Genomic DNA, 24,089 nt, shown 5'->3' on the forward strand with positions numbered 1-24,089 from the left:
TGTCTAGGAGGGAATTCATTGTAAATGAATCGGAACCACAACCCTGGGTGTTGCAAGCAGACGTTGGTCGAACTCATTTCGTTTTAAATACTTTAGGTCCGCTTGATAGAGCTCGCCCGGGGGGGGGAAATGGAACCAATGGAATAGTCCCAAAAGTGAAAATCCTGCCCACCCTGTGCTCTGTATGTCCTAAAATCAAATTCGCCTGACTGGTTTACTAGCCTAGCCCCATGCTGAGCCATTGGGAAGTGCGAGAACAGTAGTAAAAAAGCTCTGTTCACTCCATCACCGTCCTACAGACAGTTACGTAAATGTATCAAAGGGCCCAACAAAGCCACACTTCCCCTCTCATCCCAAGTGTGACTGGTATCAATCACGGCCCGGACAGCCCGAGCCATAAAACTGCAATTCAGCACCAATTTGATGCCTCCCACAATACATTTGATGACCCATATGGGCGTCATTTCATGTGACTAGCGCTGGTTATAAAAGTGATTAACAAGTGGTTATTTCGATATAAAAACTAAAGCTGTACAAGGCTAATTAGTGGGGAAGAGTCGGGGACAGCTATCTGTCTACGGGAAGAGAGAAGGAGTTATAACTCTATTAGAATTATCTGTGGAGAGTGAGCGAGAGGGATCAAGTGTGTGTGTGTGTGTGTGTGCGCGCGCCTGTGATTGCGCATCCTAGTGTGTGTACATGCATGATTGTGTGTGTGTGTGTGTGTGTGTGTGTGTGTGTGTGTGTGTGTATCCAAATTCAAATCCCATCATAGTGTGTGTGTGTGTGCGCGCGCCTGTGATTGCGCATCCTAGTGTGTGTACATGCATGATTGTGTGTGTGTGTGTGTGTGTGTGTGTGTGTGTGTGTGTGTGTATCCAAATTCAAATCCCATCATAGTGTGTGTGTGTGTGTGTGTGTGTGTGTGTGTGTGTGTGTGTTGTTGCGCTGAACAGGTGGGAAGGGGAGAAATGGGCAGAGGATAAGGAATGCTGACAGGGACTTCCTGAGGGAGGAGAGCAGCTCAATGGGAGAGGCATGTTGGGGGGGGACATGACTGGGTGCCCACATGAGGGCTCACAGATTGTAAGGACATAGCAGAACATGGCACGCATGCAAACACACGTGCACACGCAGATGCACAGTCACATGCTCCTACACACACACACGCACGCCCAGCAACCTGGTTCCAGAGTTTCTACATCAAGTGACACGGCCTCTACTATGCCATTCTTCAGATGAAAAAATAAGTTGCCTCTAACCACAGCTATAGGATCAGATTACGCAGCCAAAATCCTTATTTTTTTTCTAATTTAACCATTAGGAGGTTGAAACCATATCTGATCCCAGGTCAGTGATCAGGGGAGACTCCTGTTGCCTCCTGTGGAAAGAGGGCCTGACAGACAGCTAACATCACGAACACTATACACTGACCAGAACAGAACAGAACAAGGCCCTATTATCTAGATTCACCACAGAACTGGGGCAGGCAGCGAGCTACAGAACTCCAGGTCCAATTACTGTACTGAACCCCCTGATTACCCACTATACTGCAGAGAGGAGAGAGAGAGACAGAGAGAGAGACAGAGAGAGAGACAGAGAGAGAGACACAGAAATGCAGGGGAAGAGGTGAACTGAGGCCTGGAAAGGAGAACAAGCACTGGGCTCCAGAGTAATAGACAAGTAGAGGAAGAAGAAAAACAAGCAGGGTTGAAAAAAAGACAGGAAAAAAGTTGGGGCGGGATGGGGGGGGGGGTTGAAGTTCTACTCCAGCTGGTCCTTTCCAGAGACACAGGCCGCATTGTCCGGCTCTGGAGTTTCAGCCAAGCGTGTTTCACCTCGCTTCGCCTCGCCCCCGTTATACACACAAACGCTCACAAAACACAGACGCGCACACACTCGTCATACAGGCCCGGTGATGTCAGCAGAGTGGCTCTTAAAGTAAGGAGAGAGAGCGCGAGAGCGAGAGAGCGAGAGAGCGAGAGCGCGAGAGAGAGCGAGAGAGAGAGAGAGAGAGAGAGAGAGAGAGCGAGAGAGAGCGAGAGAGAGCGAGAGAGAGCGAGAGACGGGCCCAACGTCCAAGCCTGTCAGCTTGAAATAAGTTGGCCATTCCTTATTTATGTTTCTGCTCAAGTGCGGAGGAGATTTAAGGCTCTAATAAAATTGGGTCTCACCGGGTTGAAGGGGTGTAGGGGGGTGATTCTGGTAAAGGGAACAGCTGCACTCCATGTAACAACCTTGAGGTCAGTTCTTATCCAAAAGAACGGGGCTCTGGCCAAAAGTAGAGCACTATGTAGGGAATAGGGTGCCATTTGTGACGTAGCAAATGACAACTCCAGCAGTGGGTTTATGGCGCTTGGTCGCGCACTATGACTGTCCCTTTTCGCCGCAGTAAAAAGGTGTTACCAGACAATTCGGGCTAAATTACAGAAAGTTTTTACTGTGTACATAACAATGCCACAAGACTTCATGAGCGCCGTAAACTACTCGAGGCGAATACTTTCGGTTCCTGATCGAACAGAGAACATTTTAGGGCCAACAGTTTGAGCTTACGCCAAAACAATCGGCTATTATTCATAGTTGGCTATCACAGACCCATTTGACATGAAAACCGCTTATTTGTGTTGTCAAAATAGGGCCCACAGGAGAAGACTGCTTTATATTGGGTGGTCTGACTACTACAGATCTTAGAGATCTTTCACTGACAGCAGGAAATGAGCGTGATAGGGCAAGTCTAATAATCTTATAATCTCAGTAACAAGGAGAGCAACCAGAGCTCTTCCAGCAGAAGTAACCCTTTACACAACCCCACTGTGGTTTGCATTGTATGGGGGATAACTCACCCCTTCCTTAAATCTTCCCCAGCCAAGACCTGTTAGTTAGCCATGTTATCTTGTGGCTGTAGAGAGGGCTCCAGGAGTACCGGCAATAGGCCAAGGCTGTTGCTGTGTGCCAGGCCTTATGGTGGGGTAGTGGTGGAGCATGGCGTCAGACTAACAGACAGTCAATCTGGAACTTCCAACGTCCAGTCATCTGTCTGCTCCAATACTATCCAGAGTCTGCCTGTGTCTGCATGAGTGATGCTTCAGCTCCTCTGCAAATCTCCCTCAATGCAATTCCTGGAACTCTTGCTCTGTCTGTCTGTCTGTCTGTCTGTCTGTCTGTCTGTCTGTCTGTCTGTCTGTCTGTCTGTCTGTCTGTCTGTCTGTCTGTCTGTCTGTCTGTCTGTCTGTCTGTCTGTCTGTCTGTCTGTCTGTCTGTCTGTCTGTCTGTCTCTATCTCCATCCTTCTCTCTCATCCATCTGCCTTCCTCCATCCTCCCCTCTCCATCCATCTGCCTTCCTCTACCGCCCCTCTCTCTCTATCCATCCATCTGCCTTCCCCCTCTCTCCCTCTCCATCCGCCTTCCTCTCCACCCATCTGCCTTCCTCTCCCCCTCTCTCTCCATCCATCTTCCTTCCTTCCTCCTCTCTCTCTCTCTCCATCCATCTAGCTTCCTCCATCTCTCCCCCCTCTCTCTCTCTCTCTCAATCCATCTTCCTTCCTTCCTCCATCCACCCCTCTCTCTCTCAATCCATCTTCCTTCCTTCCTCCATCCACCCCTCTCTTCATCCATCTGCCTTCTCCATCCATCTGCCTTCTCCATCGCCCCCCCTCTCTCTCCATCCATCTGTCTTCTTCCATCCCCCTCTCTCTCCATCCATCTGCCTTCCTCCATGTCCCCCCTCTCTCCATCCATCTCCACCCCTCTCTCTCCATCCATCTGCCTTCCTCCATCTCCCCCTCTCTCTATCCATCTCCACCCCGCTCTCTCCATCCATCCATCTGCCTTCCCCCACCCCCCCCTTTATCCCGCTCTCTCCATCCATCTGCCTTCCTTCACCCCCCCTCCCTTTATCCCGCTCTCTCCATCCATCTCTTTGACTCTCGATCTCTCTCTTGCTCATCCATCTCAGCCGGACTGTCTCTCTGGGTTTGTTTTTTGTTCCCTCCGTGGTTCGTCTCTGGAGGAGAACGAAGAGTTTGAAATGGGCTGAGAGTCTCAGGTTGGTATGTGGTGGATGACTAAGCCACTAGCAGTGACTGAGACAAGATTAGCGGAACGGCATGCTACGATTCCAGTTAACCCTTTCACTGCAGTGTTTGGCAAGTGTGTTTACGTTTGAGTCCTTTAGCAGACGCTCTTATCCAGAGCGACTTACAGTCAGTGCATTCATCTTAAGATAGCTAGGTGGGACAACCACATATCACAGTGAAAGAAAGTACATTTTTCCTCAATAAAATAAAAGTTATCAGCAAAGTCAGAGGTAGTAAGAGGGGAATAAAGTCAAGTGAGAATGTTGTTTGAGATGAAACCTTTTGCTTCACCAAACTCCTAATTTATTTATCCCTTATTTTACCAGGGGGGGAAAAGAAGATCAACATAAAAATGTTTTTTAAGTGAGTCGGTTTGTGTCAATGAACGCAGTTTGACATGCATATTTGGACATGATATGTAGGGGTCTATAGTGACCAGTGGTAGTTGACCTAATGTATTCAAGTATTTATGGGATGTCTACATGCGCAGTAGATCTTAGTGCGGAGTGTTCCAGTACAACACACTGGCCCAGATGCAAATAGATATAGGTCTATGTATGTATGGCAGGGCTCCTGCAGCATGGGCAATGCAGGTCTGACAAAGGCTGTAAATTAACTCTCTCTTACACACACACACCTCGTCCTTTAACATCCCCGCTGTGTGTATGCTGGGAACCTAAAAGGTTAAGGTTAGGCTTTGGGGCTGGCTTATCTGATCCTAGATCTGTGCTTAGGACCTTGAGCATGACTATCACCGTGCAGACTGCCGTTTATCGTTGCAGTGTGTGACGTAGCTCTCCGGTCAGCAACGTGCTTTAATGTCCACCGTCATCCAATTCAATCCAACTTACTCAGCTATTTACCAGCGGGCCACTCACTTAAATAACCTTTCTTTGATCGGATTCTACCGTAGCTACGGACAACTGAATAAATAAGTAATAACAAATAAATAATACATTCCAGAGAATGATTTATGCTTCTCGGCTAAATCGTTGCCTGGCGAAACTAAACGCTCTATTGATGTGCAGGTGAGGCAATTTCTCTAGTGCCCGGCGAAAATTATAAATGGATTCCATTTCAGACGGAGTTCTCCGCTTCTTACTTCTCACAGTGAATTATTTTGGCCATGTAGGTAATGTATATTTGTCCCCACATCGGGAACGTAACCTAATACACTGTCTCACACACTGTGATTTATATAGAGACAAGTAAACTGAACAAACCATTGGTTTATGAGGTCTGAGGTACATTTATTTTATCTGTGGCACCCTATTCCCTATGTAGCTCACTACTTTTGACTAGGGGCCATAGGGCTCAGGCAAAAAAGTAGTGCACTATATAGGGAATAGGGTGCCATTCTGAGACATTTGGCTGTGTTCACAGCCTACAAGGAGAGTAAACTTCCTTGTGTTGTTTCACTGTTTTGGAAATGGTTTACAAAGTTAACTTTTGCCATGACTCCATTGTATACTAGAGGTGAACAGGCCAATGAGGACAAGCAGTTGTTTCGGCTCAAATACATTAGTGTGTGTGTGTGTGTGTGTGTGTGTGTGAGAAAGGTTATCAAAACACAAAGCTGCCCTTTGATCCCTGTTGGACCTAGTGACACTGAACACACACTCACTTTCACCCTCCACCCCCCTCCCAAGACACACATAGGGTCCTCAATCAAGATCCTTTACAGAGAAAGAAATCCTACGAATTCATGGATTACGCCAGCTTTCTTCGAATTCTCTCCGGGGAGAATAATAGAAGAATGACTTTTAAATGGCTGGAGTGTACGAACAGCTGGGTTAAACCTGATCCCACTGAAGTGAAACTAAGCCAGGGTCCACCCCGCCAAAAGACAGTTTGAAAACCACAAAAAAGTCGCCATTCATCTCCATTAAGGGGTGCCGGAGATGGGAGACACACAGGAGACACCGACAGGGCCCCCCCACCCAATCATTAGCCCTTCACCCATCGCTCATAATGATGGCCTTCACGCGTCTCACATATAAAACCCGCTTGCTGTCGCAGTTACTTGAATACTAGTGTGACAGTCTGATTTGGGTCGTGCAGCTCCTCCCGGCGGGATGTTTCTGGTTAATGACCTCGAGAGCGTGCGGCTGCTGTCGCTGGTCGTGTTGGAACGCCATATGATGTCTGACTATGATGTAGTCCGTTTCATACATGTAAATAATGAAGTGATGTATAGCATAACTAGCCACCAGTCCACAGTGACCTCGGAGGTGGTCTGCTTTAGTTCTGGGAAACCAGAGGGGTAAACTACAAAGCATGATCAATTAGTTAGCTAGCTAACTTTGATACGCAAAAAGAAATCACTATTGTTTTTTGGGGTAAATTAAATAAGCTAAAAATGTGATATTTTTTGGGGTTCGTTGATTCAATTAGACCATGCCAATTTCAAGCCTACATTTTTTTTGTATTAAAAACAAAAAGGACATGTTAGCTGGCTAACTCTGATCCGGCTTTGTAGTACAGCCCTCAGGTCTGAACTCCGGGATACATTTCTTGAAAAATGAAAAGAGGAGAGAAGGAACAGACACTGTCTAAACAAGGTTTACAACAGGAGTACACAGCTCTGATTCTGGAAGGACCACGGTCCTGCTGGTTTCCATCCTTTTCCCTACTCTACCTGAAGAACCAGGTGTGTGTACTCTCCAGCCAATCAGTAACATTGATAGATCAAACGCGGGCCGTTTCTAAAAGTAAACCAGTAGTACTACGAATTTTTCTTTTTTTTACATGCATACATGCACTTCTAGTAACTGTACGATTGTCCTATGGGTGTTTTGAATGGATCTTGCTGTATATTTCTTGGGATAGTGCATGTGGACTGTTGACCCCAGCATTCGTTTAGTATCCAGCCAGCCAGGGCATGCTGTACAGCAGACTAGAGCCCAGAGTATGTCTACAGGCAGTAGTGCTGCAGACTGAATAGTGCACTGGATCCCATTCAGTCTCATCAGCCCAAAGCCTCTACCGGAGACAGGTAGGAGCCCCCCCCCCCAAAAAAAAATCTATTCACTCTCTCGCCCAGGGCGGACTGCCTCGGCTTGTAGCGAGAGACGGATTAGAAGAGAGAGTGAAAGAGACAGAGAGAGATAAGGCAAGACAGACACTTCAACTATGTAGTAGTAGTAGTGGTATGATAACACTTATGTTCCTGTTCTTTCTATGGCCAAAGCACCCTCTCATTCCTGTTCGTTATGGTGGGAACTAAAAACACTTCGTTCTTAATAAGTATATGCAATGATGTGTATCTTCTATTATCTTAGAATCATGTGAACCACCACTTTGGGCCTGTTCTTAAACCAAATGACCACTTTCCTTTCTATTCTCTCACCTATACATTTGTGGTCCACTTTCCCGCACGCGCGCACAGTAGCGCAATTAGTGCTTTTCTGATGTCGGTTCAATAAAACAAATGTCACCATTAAATGCGCTATGTGTTATGTGAGTTGAATGCTGTAACGCAGAACAAAACAATTAACACAAGTCCCATGATGGTAGTGACCGCCCATTACTGCTTGTCACTTATTAATTAACCGTCCCTGTACGCCTTATTTGATGTCTTTATTATTTCATTCCAAGTCATCGTCTCTATAGAGCTGCTGTCTGACAAAATTCCTATTTTGTAGGTCTTCAAAGTAAATAAGGCATACATTTATGACTGCTGAATGCCAACTATCAATCCCTTAGATCATGTATTTTCAGGTAGAGATACCTGCGCTCTACATCCCCTCACAATCTCGTATTCTTCTCTTTAACGACTGCTACGGAAGGGAGAACACAGACCGGACAAGTAGATGTGCAATGGATTATGGTCATTGTAGTTAATGACCCCATTCTATGCGCTAAACTATGTCAAATATTGATCTGTTGGAAACTACAACTCCCTACTACATCACCCAGTTCACACTGGATCTGATTTACCTCTAGAGAAACTACAACTCCCTACTACATCACCCAGTTCACACTGGATCTGATTTACCTCTAGAGAAACTACAACTCCCTACTACATCACACAGTTCACACTGGATCTGATTTACCTCTAGAGAAACTACAACTCCCTACTACATCACACAGTTCACACTGGATCTGATTTACCTCTAGAGAAACTTTGCGATTTGCGCATTAAGCTCACAGAAAAAAATGAACAAAATGGAATTCAAGTAATTGAACCGATGTCGGACAATTGTCAAAAAAACTTGAAATAACCAAAATGTCGGCTAATCGCTCAGCTCTAGTGCACATGCACATATACACAAACACCGCCACTTTCAGACAGACAGGCAGGCAGAGTGTTATCGACAGTGAGGGCTCAGCTGGCCGATATAGGGATGGAGGAGAGGGAGAGAAGGATAGGGAGGGAAGTGAATGAGGTACTGGAGGTGAAGCTATGCCTATATTTAAGGATTTAAGGCCCTAGGATACGGTTACTCTGAAACACAAGGGGCCGTATAGCTTAGGGTTACTTCCGTAACCCCGGTTCTCTGATAATAGAGTCAGATGTCTCACATTGGGATTTGCTGATGGGCAGATCACTCCTGGGAAGGCCCAATCACACAACGTCTGGCTAAGACAGACAGGTCGAATGAGGGGAGCCCCTCCCTTGTTATAAGGCACCACTCGCCCGCCCTCTGGTCATTATCAAGCACGGCTCTTCCTTGTGCTCTTGTGAGCTGGGAAACGCAGCGGTGAGACATCTCACTCCATTATCAAAGAACCGGGGTTACGGAAGTAACCATCATTTCTATTTCAAATAGTCATTCCATTTCTCACAACGGGATGTGGCCAACTCCCATATCACAGACATGCTCTCCGAAGCCAGGGTAGTCCCAACAGTATAAGCCCTCAGAGGCTCCGACACAGAGGACAGTATGCACCGATGAAAGTTCAGTGACATCCAAATCGGTAAAACATCAAAAACGTACGAGTGGTAGCCCAACATGCCGCATCGCAAAACTCTTGCTCCATCAGCAAAGATTTTGAACTGTGCCTAAGAGGTAGCCATTAGGGATGTGCCCTTTCAAGACGATTCGATACGCATCTAGATACATGGGCTCCGGTACGATACAGGAACGACAGGCTTCAGTTTGAGGCAATTCGGCTTGATTAGAGAACGAATCGATTTGATGCACTGACATTTGTTGCCTTAACACATGCTCAACTCTAAATTAAAATCTGCTCCTGATTGAGCCACATAAGATGGATCTGTCCAATGTAGCCTGTTTCTTGTCCCCCCCACCTTCAGTTCTAAAATCACCATCACCCACTTATTAGTCTCTGCCGTGCCCCCAACAACCGGATGCTTTTCAGGGGAAATGGAAAGAGAGCCTGTGACGCAGAGCCTGTGACGCGACTTACGCTTTTGGACGTTAACAAAAGGCAACACATTTACCGGATTGGTTGAACAGTGTTTTATCGTCTCGTCTAGTACATAGAGTATCTAGTTTCAGGCGTTTAACACCTGCCACGTTCGGTTACACACTAATTAACTTGTCATTTGTGCAGATTCAAGCCATGATCCGGAACTTCGAAAACGACTACGTATTTTTTAAACCTACCGCTTTGGGCTGGATGTGTCAATGTGTAGTTCGTGCACACATAATCTATGAGCAGAATTAGTCTTACCTCAATTAGCCACAAAATCCCTAGTTTGAAAGCAACAGTTTTTCTGGAAGCTGTGCTGCAACATTTTCCCCCTAGCAACTCAAGTTCAACCAATGAGCTTCAGTCCCTCACCATTTGAGTGACAGCTGGCAAGATGCACATCATGCACCCACAACAGAGAGAAGAGCGCAATGACGTGGCACACATACAGTACCTTCAGAAAGTATTCACACCCCTTGAATTATTCCATACTTTGTTGCGTTACTGAATGAATTCAAAATATCTTAAAACAAAACGTCTCACCCATCTACACACACAATACACCATAATGACAAAGTGAAAACATGTTAAACATTTTTGCAAATGTATTGAAAATGAAATACAGAAATATGGGAATTTACATAAGTATTCACACCCTTGAGGCAATAACTTGTAAAAGCACCTTTGACATTATGGGGTATTGTGTGAAGGCCATAGACAAAATCTTAACTTAATCAATTTCAAATTCAGGCTGTGACATAACAAAATGTGGAAAGAGTCAAGGGGTATGAATATTTTCTTTAGGAACTGAATGTATGCAGATGCCTTTAGACTGCACCGCTCTCTCTCCTCTGTGTGCACACTGACTTACAGCATGCATATAGGGAAGGGCACTCAACTTATAATGCACCGACTGATAATTGGCTAAAATAAACGGATAATAAGATGATAGCTGTATTGTTAGATTTCAGTGCAGCCTTTGATGTTATTGATCATCATTTGTGATTAAAACATTTTTTTAAACTCACTTACGGCTTTACATCACTTGGTTGGAGAGTTACTTATCCAAAAGAACTCAGTATTTTTATCGGAAGCTTCTCTAACATCAGATATGTACAGTGCGGTATCCCTCAGGGCAGTTGCCTTGGGCTGTTACTCTTCATTATTTTTTACAAATGATTTGCCACTTGACAAGAAGCTAAAGTGACTACATAGGCTGATTGCACACTCTACACATCAGCCAGTGAGCTCACGGAGACTCTTAGCAATGAGTTACAGTCAGTGTCAGAATGGGTAGTTAACAATAAACTGGTCTTAAATACATCTAAAACCAAAAGCATTGTATTTGGTTCAAAGCATTCTCTTAGGCCTAAACCTCAACTGGAGTTGTGTATAAAGAGTGTGACCATTGAACAAGTTGAAAAAGCAGAACTCCTAGGACTAACACTGGATGGGTCAGTTATCATGGTCAAGTCATATTGACAAAGCGAAGAAGGGGAGAGGTATGTCTGCTATAAAAAGATGTAGTGTTGCCAAGATACCAGAATTTTTACTTCGATACCAGCTTGAGTATCACAATACTAGATGCCATCACGATACTTGATACCAAAACGATACCGCGGCAAAAAAAATAACACTTGACATGTGGACTGACGATTTTCGAGAATAGGCACGGTGGCCTTTTGGTTTCTCTCCCTCTAAAAACAAAGAAATAATGATAAATAACAAACTGGCTATATTTACCACAGTGTGAAAGAGTAATAGCCTCTCTACATAAAGTGGGTCCTCCGTTGCTGATGTGAAGAAAAAAAACTGAATGAAAGAGTCCAGCGAGGATAGGGAAGGGAAAAAAGTTGGCCATATTTTCAAGACCTGAAATACTTCATTTATTTATGAAATGTAGTAGTTTATTTAGACAATTTAATATATCCGTTTAGGCTTGGCTTATTTAGTAGGCTATTTTGCAGCATAATGTTATATTTGTCAGCATAACGCTGAGAGACTTACTCATTTGTGGCTTTGGCTCAAAATAAATATTCAGACCCCTTGACTTGATCCCCATTTTGTTATGTTACAGCCTTATTCTAAAATGGGGTAAATCAAAGTTTCTTCATCAATCTACACACAACACCCCATAAAGACAAGGCGAAAACAGGTTTAGAAATGTTAGCCAACGTATTAAAAATAAAAAACAGAAATACCTTATTTAAATAAGTATTCAAACCCTCGAAATTCAGCTCAGGTGCAACCTGTTTCCATTGATCATCCTTGAGATGTTTCAACAACTTGATTGGAGTCCACCTGTGGTAAATTCAATTGATTGGACATGATTTAGAAAAGGCACACACCTGTCTAATATAAGGTCCCACAGTTGACAGTGCATGTCAGAGCAAAAAACAAGCCATGAGGTCGAAGGAATTGTTAGTAGAGCTCCGAGAAAAGATTGTGTCGAGGCACAGATCTGGGAAAGGGTACAAAAACATTTCTGCAGTATTGAAAGTGTGGCCTTCAATCCTTCTTAAATGGAAGAAGTTTGGTACCACCAAGACTGTTTAAAGTGGAGTGGCTTCAGCGGCCCAGCCAGAGTCCAGACTTGAACCCGATTGAACATATCTGGAGAGACCGGAAAATAGCTGTGCAGTGATGCTCCCCATCCAACCTGACAGAGCTTGAGAGGAGAATGGGAGAAACTCCCCCAAAACAGGTAGCATCATACCCAAGAAGACTCAAGGCTGTAATTGCTACCAAAGATTCTTTAACAAATTACTGATTAAAGGGTCTGAATACTTGTGTATATGTGATATATCAGTTTTTTGCAAACATTTCTATAAACCTGTTTGTGCTTTGTCATCATGGGATATTGTGTTGATTGATGGGGGGGGGGGGGCGGGGGGGTGAATAACATTTTTGGATAAGGTAACAAAATGTGGGAAAAGTCAAGGGGTCTGAATACTTTCTGAATGCACTGTAGGATGCCACCCTCCCAAAAAGTTAGTTTGTCAAATTTCTGCCCTGCTAGAGCTGCCCCAGTCAACTGTAAGTGCGGTCATTGTGAATTGAAAACATCTATGAGCAACAACGGCTCAGCCGCGAAGTGGTAGGCCACACAAGAACTGGACCGCCGAGTGCTGAACACAGTAGAGCGTAAAAATATTCTGTCCTTGGTTGCAACACTCACTACAAAGTTCCAAACTGCCTCTGGAAGTAACGTCAGCACAAGAACTGTTCGTCGGGAGCTTCATGAAATTGGTTTTATTGGCCGAGCAGCTGCACACAAGCCTGGCCTAAGATCATCATGCTCAATGCCAAGCGTCAGCTGGAGTGGTGTAAAGCTCGCCGCCATTGGACTCTGGAGCAGTGGAAACACTTTCTCTGGCGTGATCGAACACACTTGGCCATCGGGACAAATCTAGGTTTGACGCATGCCAGGATAACGCTACCTGCCCCAATGCAAGGTGCTAACTGTAAAGTTTGGTGGAGGAGGAATAATGGTCTGGGACTGTTTTTCATGGTTCAGGCTAGGCCCCTTAGTTGCAGTGAAGGGAAATGTTAAAGCTACAGCATACAACGACGTTCTAGACGATTCTGTGCTTCCAAATTTGTGGCAACAGTTTAGGGAAGGGCCTTCCCTTTGTCAGCATGACAATAGCCCCATGCACAAAGCGAGGTCCATACAGAAATAGTTTGTCAAGTTCGGTGTGGAAGAACTTGACTGGCCTTCAGAGCCCTGACCTCAACCCCATCGTACACCTTTGGGCTGAATTGGAACGCCGACTGCTAGCCAGGCCTAATAGAGCAACATCAGTGCCCGACCTCACTAATGCGCTTGTGGCTGAATGGAAGTCCCCGCAGCAATGTTCCAACATGTAGTGAAAAGCCTTCCCAGAAGAGTGAAGGCTGCTATAGCAGCAAAGGAGGGACCAACTCCATATTAATGCCCATGATTTTGGAATGAGATGTTAGACGATCAGGTGTCCACATACTCTTGGTCATGTAGTGTACATGTCCTATGGATTCTTCCTCAGTTCATTTGTGAGCGACTCCGTTCGGCTCTGTTCTTTCTGATTTCACTCATCCATAATGACCGTATTGAACGGTTGCTGCTCATCTTACCGCTATTAATCAGCAATGTAATTCTATCAGAGTTCAAACTATCCCTTATACTATACTAGATCCCACGATAGTAAAGAAGAATGGGGTGTCATTAAAGTGTGATCTTTAGTGTTCAACTTGGCTCATTTCAGACTCGGGAGCTGCGTCATTACATTTCAGTCATTTACTGGACTCTAGGTAAATCTTAGGAGAGATGATTATTCAAAGCACATCCTTTCTGCTTGAATTGAATTGTTGTTGTAAACCTCGAATACAACCCTGGTGGGAAGTATACAGAACAAAAATATAAAAACGCCAACAGGCTACAATTTACAGTTCATAAGGAAATTAGTCAATTGAAATAAATTCATTAGGGCCTAATCTATGGATTGATTTCACATGACTGGGAATACAGATATGCATCTGTTGGCCATAGGCACCTTTAAAAAAATAAAAAAAAAAATAATAATAAAAAGGTATGTGCATGGATCAGAAAACCAGTCAGTATCTGGTGTGACCACCCTTTGCCTCATACAGGGCGACATCTCCTTCGCATAGAGTTGATCAGGCTGTTGATTGTGGCCTGTGGAATGTTGTCCCACTCTTCAATGGCTTTGCAAAATTACTGGATATTGGCGGGAAATGGTGTTGTACACGTCGATCAAGAGCATCCCAAACATGCTCAATGGGTGACATGTCTGGTGATTATGTAGGCCATGGAAGAACTGGGACATTTTCAGCGTCCAGGAATTGTGTACAGATCATGCTGAAACATGAGGTGATGGCGACGGATGGAAGGCACCACAACGGGCCTCATGATCTTGTCACGGTATCTATGTGCATTCAAATTGCCATCGATAAAATGCAAAGGTGTTCATTGTCCGTAGCTTATGCCTGCCCATACCATAACCATGGGCCACTCTGTTCACAACACTGACATCAGCAAACTGCTTGCCCACATGACCGCCATACACGCGGTCTACGGTTGAGGCCGGTTGGACGTACTGACAAATTCTCTAAAACAACGCTGGAGGTGGCTAATGGTAGAGAAATGAACATTAAATGATCTGTCAAAAGCTCTGGTCGACATTCCTGCAGTGTGCATGCCAATGGCACACATCCTCAAAACTTAGACATCTTTGGCCTTCTGTTGTGTGACAAAGCTACACATTTTAGAGTGGCCTTTAACTGTCCTCAGCACAAGATGCACCTGTGTAATGATCATGCTGTTTAATCAGCTTCTTGATATGCCACACCTGTCAGGTGGATGGATTATCTTGGCAAAGGAGAAATGCTCACTAACAGGGATGTAAACAAATTTGTGTACCAATTTTATTTTTTTGTGCATATGGAAAATGTCCGAGAGCTTTTGTTTCAGCTCATGAAACATGGGACCAACACTTTACATTTTGCGTTTATATTTTTGTTCAGTGTCATTAAGGACCTTATTCAATCAACCGCTGTATATCAAATACAATTTGACATTTTCACACTCGCTGAATACAACAGGTGTAGACCTTACAGTGAAATGCTTAACCAACAATGCAGTTTTAAGAAAAATAAGTGTGAAGTAAAAAAATAGATATGGGAGAAAGAAAAGCAGCATTGAAATAACAGTAGCGAGGCCATATACAGGGGGTACCAGTATAGAGTCAATGTGCGGCGGCACAGGTTAGTCTAGGTAACTGAGGTAATATGTACATGTAGGTAGAGGTAAAGTGACTATGCGTCGATATACAGATTCTGGGGGTTTCTTCCCTTGCCTTTGAGAGAGCTTATTGGCCAGTTCTTTGTTTCACACCGGAAACATCTTTTTTTTCCACATTTATATTAACAGTACGTTTTAATTACGTTTTGTTATAATGAAAAGATGACTTATCAAGGACACTTAGGTTACCGGGTTTTGAATGAACAGCGCCCAAAGGTCTAATGTAGTGATCATAGTGCATTTACAGTTCTACTGTGCATACTGTGGTTAGGGCCGTACTATAGTTCATATACTCTCCAGTCACAGTGAAACCCCACGGAGCCGGGCGCCTGGCTCTGACGGGTGTGATGTTGGGGTTTGGCCCGGCTCCAGGTAACACCGCGGCACCTTGCCAAGACCAACTACAGACCGTTTCATTTTGTTGTCCCAAACCTGACGACACGTTTCCTTTCCCTTCTGTGATAGGACTACAGGCCAAGAGAGACTTTTAGAGACTTTTACTCAAGTAGTATTTTACAGGGTGACTCACTTTTACTTGAGTCATTTTCTATTAAGGTATCTTACTTTTACTCAAGTATGACAATTGAGTACTTTATCCACCACTGGGCTTTGGTCTGGGTCGTATTCATTAGGCACTGAAGGGAAGAAGAAAAACTAAACGGCGAGAGAATACCAAGGTTCGGTCCAATAATAAAACGCTTGTTTTCGGTTTCCGTTGCACAACGCTTTGCTACCGTGTGCTCTAATGAATACAACCTAGGCTTTACTCTGCTTTAGCCCACTCTTTCCAAAGCCCACGCCGGTCACAGATGGGACCTCAAACAGTCCCATGGAGCTCGCACCCTCACCTTCCACCAGTACTCATCCACCCTTCATCGCCCTAAGCCTTGTCATTCATTCATTCATTCATTCATTCATTCATTCATTCATCAATGTGTCTGCAGAGCCCTTTGCAGGGGTCACCGATGTTGGTATGAAGATCAGGCTCTCATGTTCTCCCTTCTACAGTTCACATTCCTTCCCAAGTTATAGGAAGAGAGGGAGAGCTGACAGGAGAAGAGCGAAGAAGAGACGGAGAGAGGAAGACAGAGGAGAGGAGTTAGGGGACAGAAGAGGAGGTACAGTTGGAGAGATGTCGAGAGAAGAGGGGTGCAGGAGGTAATGCAGCAACTCCCTACCTGGTAGTCCAGGATACTGAAGCCCAGGCCTCTCTCTCCCTTCTCCAGCTCCAACAACTGAATGTCTGGGGACCACAGAGCCAGCTCTCCCTCATCTTCCTCCTCCTCTTCCTCCTCCTCCTCTTCCCCTCTCTTCCCCTGCTGCATCTCCTCCTGGTGGCTGGGGTACGTGGGCGCTGGCTCCTCCGGCTCCTCCTCCGACACCTCCTGCAGGGTCACGTGGTCCTGGTGGGTGGAAGAGCGGATACACACGTATTGACACCATAAAGTTAGCTTCAGGAACATACTGATATGGTGTGCAGAGCATCGTGGGTATTGTAGTGCTACAACAGTGACTTCAACCTATCCTGGTCACTGTCGTTGTCTATGAGTCGTAACGATACAGCATGAGTCAGCATTTTGAGGCGAAGTTATGAAGTAGCCTACCTGAAGTTGTTCACCGTCATTGTCCCGGAGGTAGGCCTGACTTATCAACACAGAGGACAGCTTGGCTTCAAGCTAGATTAGAAGAACAAAGGAGGACATAGACTATCATTTGTATGTGTGTTGAGTTGTGTGTGTGTGTGTGTGTTCCTGTGTATGTGTGCGTGCTGACCTCAGACAAGCTGACGGCAGGGCTGGGCGAGCGCCACTCGTCTTGGCGGTCTGGTTGATAGTCGGAGTCGTCCTCTGTCAGGTGTCTGCAGCACACCAGGGTGAAGGGAGGGGGCACCTCCCGCAGGAACGCCACCGCCTCGCGCCTCGACTTGCCGTACAGCTGCACCCCGTTCACCTGGACACACACGCACACACCTTCCCTAAGTAAACGTGCATTGTACATGAAATTCACTTAAGACGGCGTACACACACACACATCCAATTCAGCTGCGTAACACACACACAACCAACGGAGGTTGGCTGCACTCTATCGACTCGCAATAGGCAGACACGCAGAGAAGCACTACATTCACTTGCAGAGCGTGCACACACACACACTGAGTAAATACACAGCCAACCGTGTTTCGGCTGGCGCACCAAAGACAACGGTCTTATGCTCTGCTTTCAAAAGGGAAGATGAGACATCAGAAGCTCATGAACAGTTTATGGCTGGAATGAATGGAGTCAATTTGTGACTTCAAACACCCCCCAACAAAGGTCCTCTCTAATAATGAAGTGAACCAAAAGAGATGTAGGAGCCCAAATGAGTTGTGGGAGTGTAAGGTAGGTGTGTGTTCGTATGTGCACCTCTGTGCGTGCGTTCGTACACGCGCCTTTGCGTGTTTGTGCTCTCGCCTGTGTAATGCCTGTGTGTGCGCTGATCAGAGGGGCCAATCTAGAGGTATGGCACTATTCTCAGTGAGGGGACTCAGGGAGCCGCTGGGCTACTCGATTGCTGTTTAATGGAACGGGCTGCACGGGAGTGGCTGGAGAGCCCGGCAATGGCTGCTACTGTACGTGCCATTTGCCCAGCGATGTGGGGGAAGACCAGGCCTCGTCTACAAAGGTTGAGCAGCCTCCGGTGTTACTGGGAGACTTGCGTTCAATCCACGTAGCGGCTCGAAAAACGCAGGTGTGTATCGAGCTATACTAGTACAGAGGGTTATGGTTGTGTCAAAACCAGGCATTTTAATCCATGTATTTGGCTCTCCTCCCCTCTGCTGCCAGGATTTCCCCCTCCTGTGCCATGGTGGTTGCCTCTGCTTATGTCAGGACTGCCAACAGCAACAGGCTGAGGGCACAGTGGTGAAGCAGCACCAAGCCGTGCCAGGGAGGGGGGCAGGGAGGGAGTAGCACAAAATCTCCCTCTCTCTCTCACTCCTGCCTACTTCCCTCTCTCTCTCTCCCCCCTCCCTCGATTTATTTGGACAAGGAAAATGTTGCCCTAAGTGCTAGTGTGTGTATGTGTACGTGTGTGTTATCAGATGTGTGTGTGTGTTGATGGGGGACAGTAATGGCTGCAAGTACAGTACCTCCAGTAGTTCGTCCTCTGGTCTCAGGAGCCCGTGTTTGGCCACGGGGCCCTCAGGGGCCACAGAAGAGACGTAGTGGTGGCCGTCGAACGAGTCCAACTCGACACCCAGGCGCATGGTGTGTATGGGAAGAAGCTAGAACAGAATAGAATACTTTATTAGGCCTTGGAGAACTGTGGTTTTTAATAAGGGGAACCGTGGAGGTTTTTAATAAGGGGAACCGTGGAGGTTTTTAATAAGGGGAACCGTGGAGGTTTTAATAAGGGGAACCGTGGAGGGAGTGTAGGGAGAGAGAGGCCTGGTTTTTAATAAGGGGAACCGTGGAGGTTTTTAATAAGGGGAACCGTGGAGGTTTTTAATAAGGGGAACCGTGGAGGTTTTAATAAGGGGAACCGTGGAGGGAGTGTAGGGAGAGAGAGGCCTGGTTTTTAATAAGGGGAACCGTGGAGGTTTTTAATAAGGGGAACCGTGGAGGTTTTTAATAAGGGGAACCGTGGAGGTTTTTAATAAGGAGAACCGTGGAGGGAGTGTAGGGAGAGAGAGGCCTGGTTTTTAATAAGGGGAACCGTGGAGGTTTTTAATAAGGGGAACCGTGGAGGTTTTTAATAAGGGGAACCGTGGAGGTTTTTAATAAGGGGAACCGTGGAGGTTTTAATAAGGGGAACCGTGGAGGGAGTGTAGGGAGAGAGAGGCCTGGTTTTTAATAAGGGGAACCGTGGAGGTTTTTAATAAGGGGAACCGTGGAGGTTTTTAATAAGGGGAACCGTGGAGGTTTTTAATAAGGGGAACCGTGGAGGTTTTTAATAAGGGGAACCGTGGAGGGAGTGTAGGGAGAGAGAGGCCTGGTTTTTAATAAGGGGAACCGTGGAGGTTTTTAACCTCTTGGGGCTAGGTGGGACGCTAGCGTGCCACCCGTGGTGCACTCCATCAACAGCAGGTGCATTTCAAGAGCGGCAAATTTGAATCCAAATAAATGTCAAAATTCAAATTTTTCAAAAATACAACTATGTTACACCATTTGAAAGATAAACATCTCCTTAATCTAACCACGTTTTACGATTTCAAAAAGGTTTTACGGCGAAAGCATAAATTTAGAGTATGTTAGGACAGTACATTTACAAGAGTTGTGTGTAATGTTTTGTCAAGTCAAAGACAGGGTCACCAAAACCATAAAACCAGCTAAAATGATACACTAACCTTTTACAATCTCCATCAGATGACACTCCTAGGACATTATGTTAGACAATGCATGCATTTTTAGTTCTATCAAGTTGATATTTATATCCAAAAACAGCGTTTTACTATGGCATTGATGTTGAGGAAATCGTTTCCCTCCAATAACCGGCAGTCAAGTCAGCGTCACAAATTAAATAATTAAAATTAGAAAACATTGGTAAAATATTATATTGTCATTTAAAGAATTATAGATTTACATCTTTTGAACGCAATCAACTTGCCAGATTTAAAAATAACCTTACTGGGAAATCACACTTTGCAATAATCTGAGCACTGTGCCCAGAAAAATACGCGTTGCGATACAGACTAGACGTCATGTTGGGGAGATCTAAAATCGAAAATACTATGTAAATAATCCATTACCTTTGATTCTCTTCATCAGATGTCACTTCCAGGTATCACAGGTCCATAACGAATGTAGTTTTGTTCAAAAAAAGCTCATCATTTATGTCCAAAAATCTCCGTCTCGTTAGCACATGATGTAAGCCAGCCGGACTTCTCGTCATGAACGAGGGGAAAAAATATATTTCCGTTCGTTCAAACATGTCAAACGTTGTATAGCATAAATCATTAGGGCCTTTTTAACCAGAACATGAATAATATTCAAGGTGGACGAATGCATAGTCTTTTATAACGTATTGGAACGAGGGTACCCAACATGAAGTAGCGCGCCAGGTGTCTAATGGGACATCACCGTTCCATGGCTCTTGTTCGGTCAGATCTCCCTCCAGAAGACTCAAAACACTTTGTAAAGGCTGGTGACATCTAGTGGAAGCAATAGGAAGTGCCAAAATATTCCTAAACCCCTGTGTTTTTCAATGGGATAGGTTTAAAGTCAATACAACACATCAGGTATCCACTTCCTGTCAGAAAATGTCTCAGGGTTTTGCATGCCAAATGAGTTCTGTTATACTCACAGACACCATTCAAACAGTTTTGGAAACTTTAGAGTGTTTTCTATCCATATATAATAAGTATATGCATATTCTAGTTACTGGGTAGGATTAGTAACCAGATTAAATCGGGTAAATTTTTTTTATCCAGACGTGCAAATGCTGCCCCCTAGACCCAACAGGTTAATAAGGGGAACCGTGGAGGTTTTTAATAAGGGGAACCGTGGAGGTTTTTAATAAGGGGAACCGTGGAGGTTTTAATAAGGGGAACCGTGGAGGGAGTGTAGGGAGAGAGAGGCCTGGTTTTTAATAAGGGGAACCGTGGAGGTTTTTAATAAGGGGAACCGTGGAGGTTTTTAATAAGGGGAACCGTGGAGGTTTTTAATAAGGAGAACCGTGGAGGGAGTGTAGGGAGAGAGAGGCCTGGTTTTTAATAAGGGGAACCGTGGAGGTTTTTAATAAGGGGAACCGTGGAGGTTTTTAATAAGGGGATAAGGGGAACCGTGGAGGTTTTTAATAAGGGGAACCGTGGAGGTTTTTAATAAGGGGAACCGTGGAGGTTTTTAATAAGGGGAACAGTGGAGGTTTTTAATATGGGGAACCGTGGAGGTTTTTAATATGGGGAACCGTGGAGGTTTTTAATAAGGGGAACCATGGAGGTTTTTAATAAGGGGAACCGTGGAGGTTTTTAATAAGGGGAACTGTGTGGCATTGGGCTTCATTTTGAGCGTGTAACTGGTTGTAACCTTGGAGTACTTCTGTAGCTCAGCGTCATCTTCGATGACAGGGTCCAGTTCAACCACCTGGGAAGGACACAAAACAATGGCACTATATAATTCCTTCCATGACAATGTAGACACGATGGCTTGATCCAGTCTCATGTGTCAGCAAATACAAAAAGCTACTAGCAGTGCTTATTCCGCCTAACGAATTGCTTACCAGAACGTCATACTCTGGCCCCAGGGCCTGCTCCCATTTGGCCCTCAGCTCCAGCTCAGACAGAGAGACTCCCTCCATAGCTGAAAGACACAGTGACAGTGTTGACGCTAGGAGGAATGTTAATAACTGTGGCATAAGTACCTTCAAGAGACACATGTATTGGGACATTGGGGTGCAGGGATGGGACATTGGGTTGAGGTTTGTGTGTGTGTGTGTGTGTGTGTGTGTGTGTGTGTGTGTGTGTGTAAAAAGAGCTAGCTTGGTCCCAGATATGTTTGTGCTTTTGCCTACTCCATTGTCAAGCCAAACATGACAATTCCAAACGGAGTTGGCAAGAGAGCAGAAACAGACTGGCAACCCAGGCTGCAAAATAACTAGGTGATTCGTGCATTTGAGTGAAATGAAAGGGACCGTGCCATTGCGATGGGTCGGTTGAAGACGTGGTTTTACATGTTGCCCGCTATCAGAGATACTCTACTATGTGTTCCACTTCATTCTATTCCATGTATACAGTCTGTGGTGTATCCATTAAAACGACATACTGTTTAGTCTAAATCACACTAAGTGCCTGGAAATACGATGACATTGCTAAAGTAGTCAAATATTTGTGGTGAGTCTTTTTTGAGTGAGACTTCTCCATCTGAAATGAATCAAACAAGATTGATTCGAGGTTGAAAACAATTCTGTGTGCAGTGCGGTGCAGTACAGTCTGAGAAACAGCCTCTCTACAATGAACCTGGGGGGGGGAAATCAGCGAATCACCAGCAGGATGACGAGGAGGGAGATATGTTGCGTGTTCGTGACCAGTGTAAAGACGTTAAGAGAAACTCCAGAGAGCGCGCCAGCTCCCCTAAACTGAACCACAATCACTCCCCTGCACACACACGGATCCGTTTGAGCAGCGGGTCGCGTGCCCCTCTCGCGGTCAACCCAGTGCATAAAAACCCAAAGACCTGTGACATGAGCTCCAGTACTGTGCCTGATTAAATTAGCGTCGCTAACCCCTCGCCGACGCGGCGCAGTTACTCTCCAACGTTTCACGAAAGAAATAGGATAATACATCGTTTTGGGATGTCGAGAAAGGGAAGGAACATCTGTTGGCCAGGCAGTGGAGAGGAGAGCGCGCGCACACACACACACACACACACACACACACACACACACACACACACACACACACACACACACACACACACACACACACACACACACACACACACACACACACACCCCACCTAAACACTTACATCGCGTTTCAGTCGTTTAGCAAAGGGGGGGGGGAAAGGAGGGAAGAAAAAAATGAGAGAAGAGGGAGAGAGACCGAGAACAAATGTGTGTTGGCGCTAGGTGGGACAAGCACAATCAGGCTGGTTCAAGTGTTGAGTTACTGTTGAGTTACTGGCACAGTGGCGCTACCATAAAATATTGCTTTTGCAAGCGTGTAGTGTAATGTACTGTGAATGTTGACGGTTCAGGCATCCATTAACAGGTCCCGTGACGCTACACTGAACTTCAGTAAAACAACAAAGCCCGGATCACAACACCTACAAGCGACAATCAGCCAACATTTACTCTGCACTGGACTGGACAAGAATCTGTTTCTAACATCTTCAACTGTCAATGACTCTTACTCACAAAGTATGGCTGGAGTCCAAATGGCACCATATTCCCTTTATAGTACACTACTTTTGACCAGGGTCCATAGGGTCATAGGGAATAGGGTCCCATTTTTTAATGTATTTTTATTTACCTTTAACTAGGCAAGTCAGTTAAGAACAAATTCTTATTTACAATGACGGCCTAGGAACAGTGGGTTAACTGCCTTGTTGAGGGGCAGAATGACAGATTTTTACCTCGTCAGCTCTGGGATTCAATCTAGCAACCTTTCGGTTACAGGCCCAACTCTCTAACCACTAGGCCCATATCCCATGTCTTTGGTATTTCTCCTTCAGGTGATACTTCCAAAGCAATCATCTTTAAATAGAGAGACAAATATCTTAAACCTTCAATCCTCGCCCAAATCACATGTCAACCACGGTCAAACCGTCATGCCTAATGAGTATATCTGATTATATCTCTAATAATTACACATAACAACAAAATGACTGTCGATTCCAAACAAAAGGTGTTTTGATTTTGCACGCACACAAACACATGTATGCAAAATGCACGCACACACACACACAGGGAAATAAGCCCTTGACAAGCCGTCATTGTTGTCCATGGGGCTTGTATTGGTTCCCCTGGGCAACAGAATACTTTATTTTGGAGATTTGGCAGGTAAAGGTTCTTGCAGGATTCATTAGGGCCAAGTGTAACGTGAGCCCCCCTCACACACACACTCTTCCCCCTGTACCCAGCTCTAGCCTCCTGCTATTCCATTACCCCCTCTCTTCCCCCTGTACCCAGCTCTAGCCTCCTGCTATTCCATTACCCCCTCTCCCTCCTGTACCCAGCTCTAGCCTCCTGCTATTCCGTTACCCCCTCTCCCTCCTGTACCCAGCTCTAGCCTCCTGCTATTCCGTTACCCCCTCTCCCTCCTGTACCCAGCTCTAGCCTCCTGCTATTCCGTTACCCCCTCTCTTCCCTGTACCCAGCTCTAGCCTCCTGCTATTCCGTTACCCCCCTCTCTTCCCCT

The 24,089-nt window shown here is 45.4% G+C and overlaps 1 protein-coding gene across 2 annotated transcripts in view; it reads right to left on the reverse strand.

Moving 5' to 3' along the window:
• LOC106613557 (PATJ crumbs cell polarity complex component) overlaps window positions 1-24,089 on the reverse strand; it is a 154,591-nt gene that overhangs the window by 33,558 nt on the left and 96,944 nt on the right. For both annotated transcript variants that reach the window (XM_045687362.1, XM_045687361.1), the window contains exons 13-18: window positions 21,452-21,531; window positions 21,259-21,315; window positions 18,384-18,518; window positions 17,030-17,206; window positions 16,861-16,932; window positions 16,435-16,659 (exon numbers count right to left, since the gene is read on the reverse strand). In XM_045687362.1, coding sequence (XP_045543318.1) covers window positions 16,435-16,659; window positions 16,861-16,932; window positions 17,030-17,206; window positions 18,384-18,518; window positions 21,259-21,315; window positions 21,452-21,531 — 746 coding nt within the window. The remainder of the gene's footprint in view (window positions 1-16,434; window positions 16,660-16,860; window positions 16,933-17,029; window positions 17,207-18,383; window positions 18,519-21,258; window positions 21,316-21,451; window positions 21,532-24,089) is intronic.

This window comes from Salmo salar, chromosome ssa10, assembly GCF_905237065.1.
Source record: "Salmo salar chromosome ssa10, Ssal_v3.1, whole genome shotgun sequence".
Lineage (NCBI taxonomy): Eukaryota > Metazoa > Chordata > Actinopteri > Salmoniformes > Salmonidae > Salmo > Salmo salar.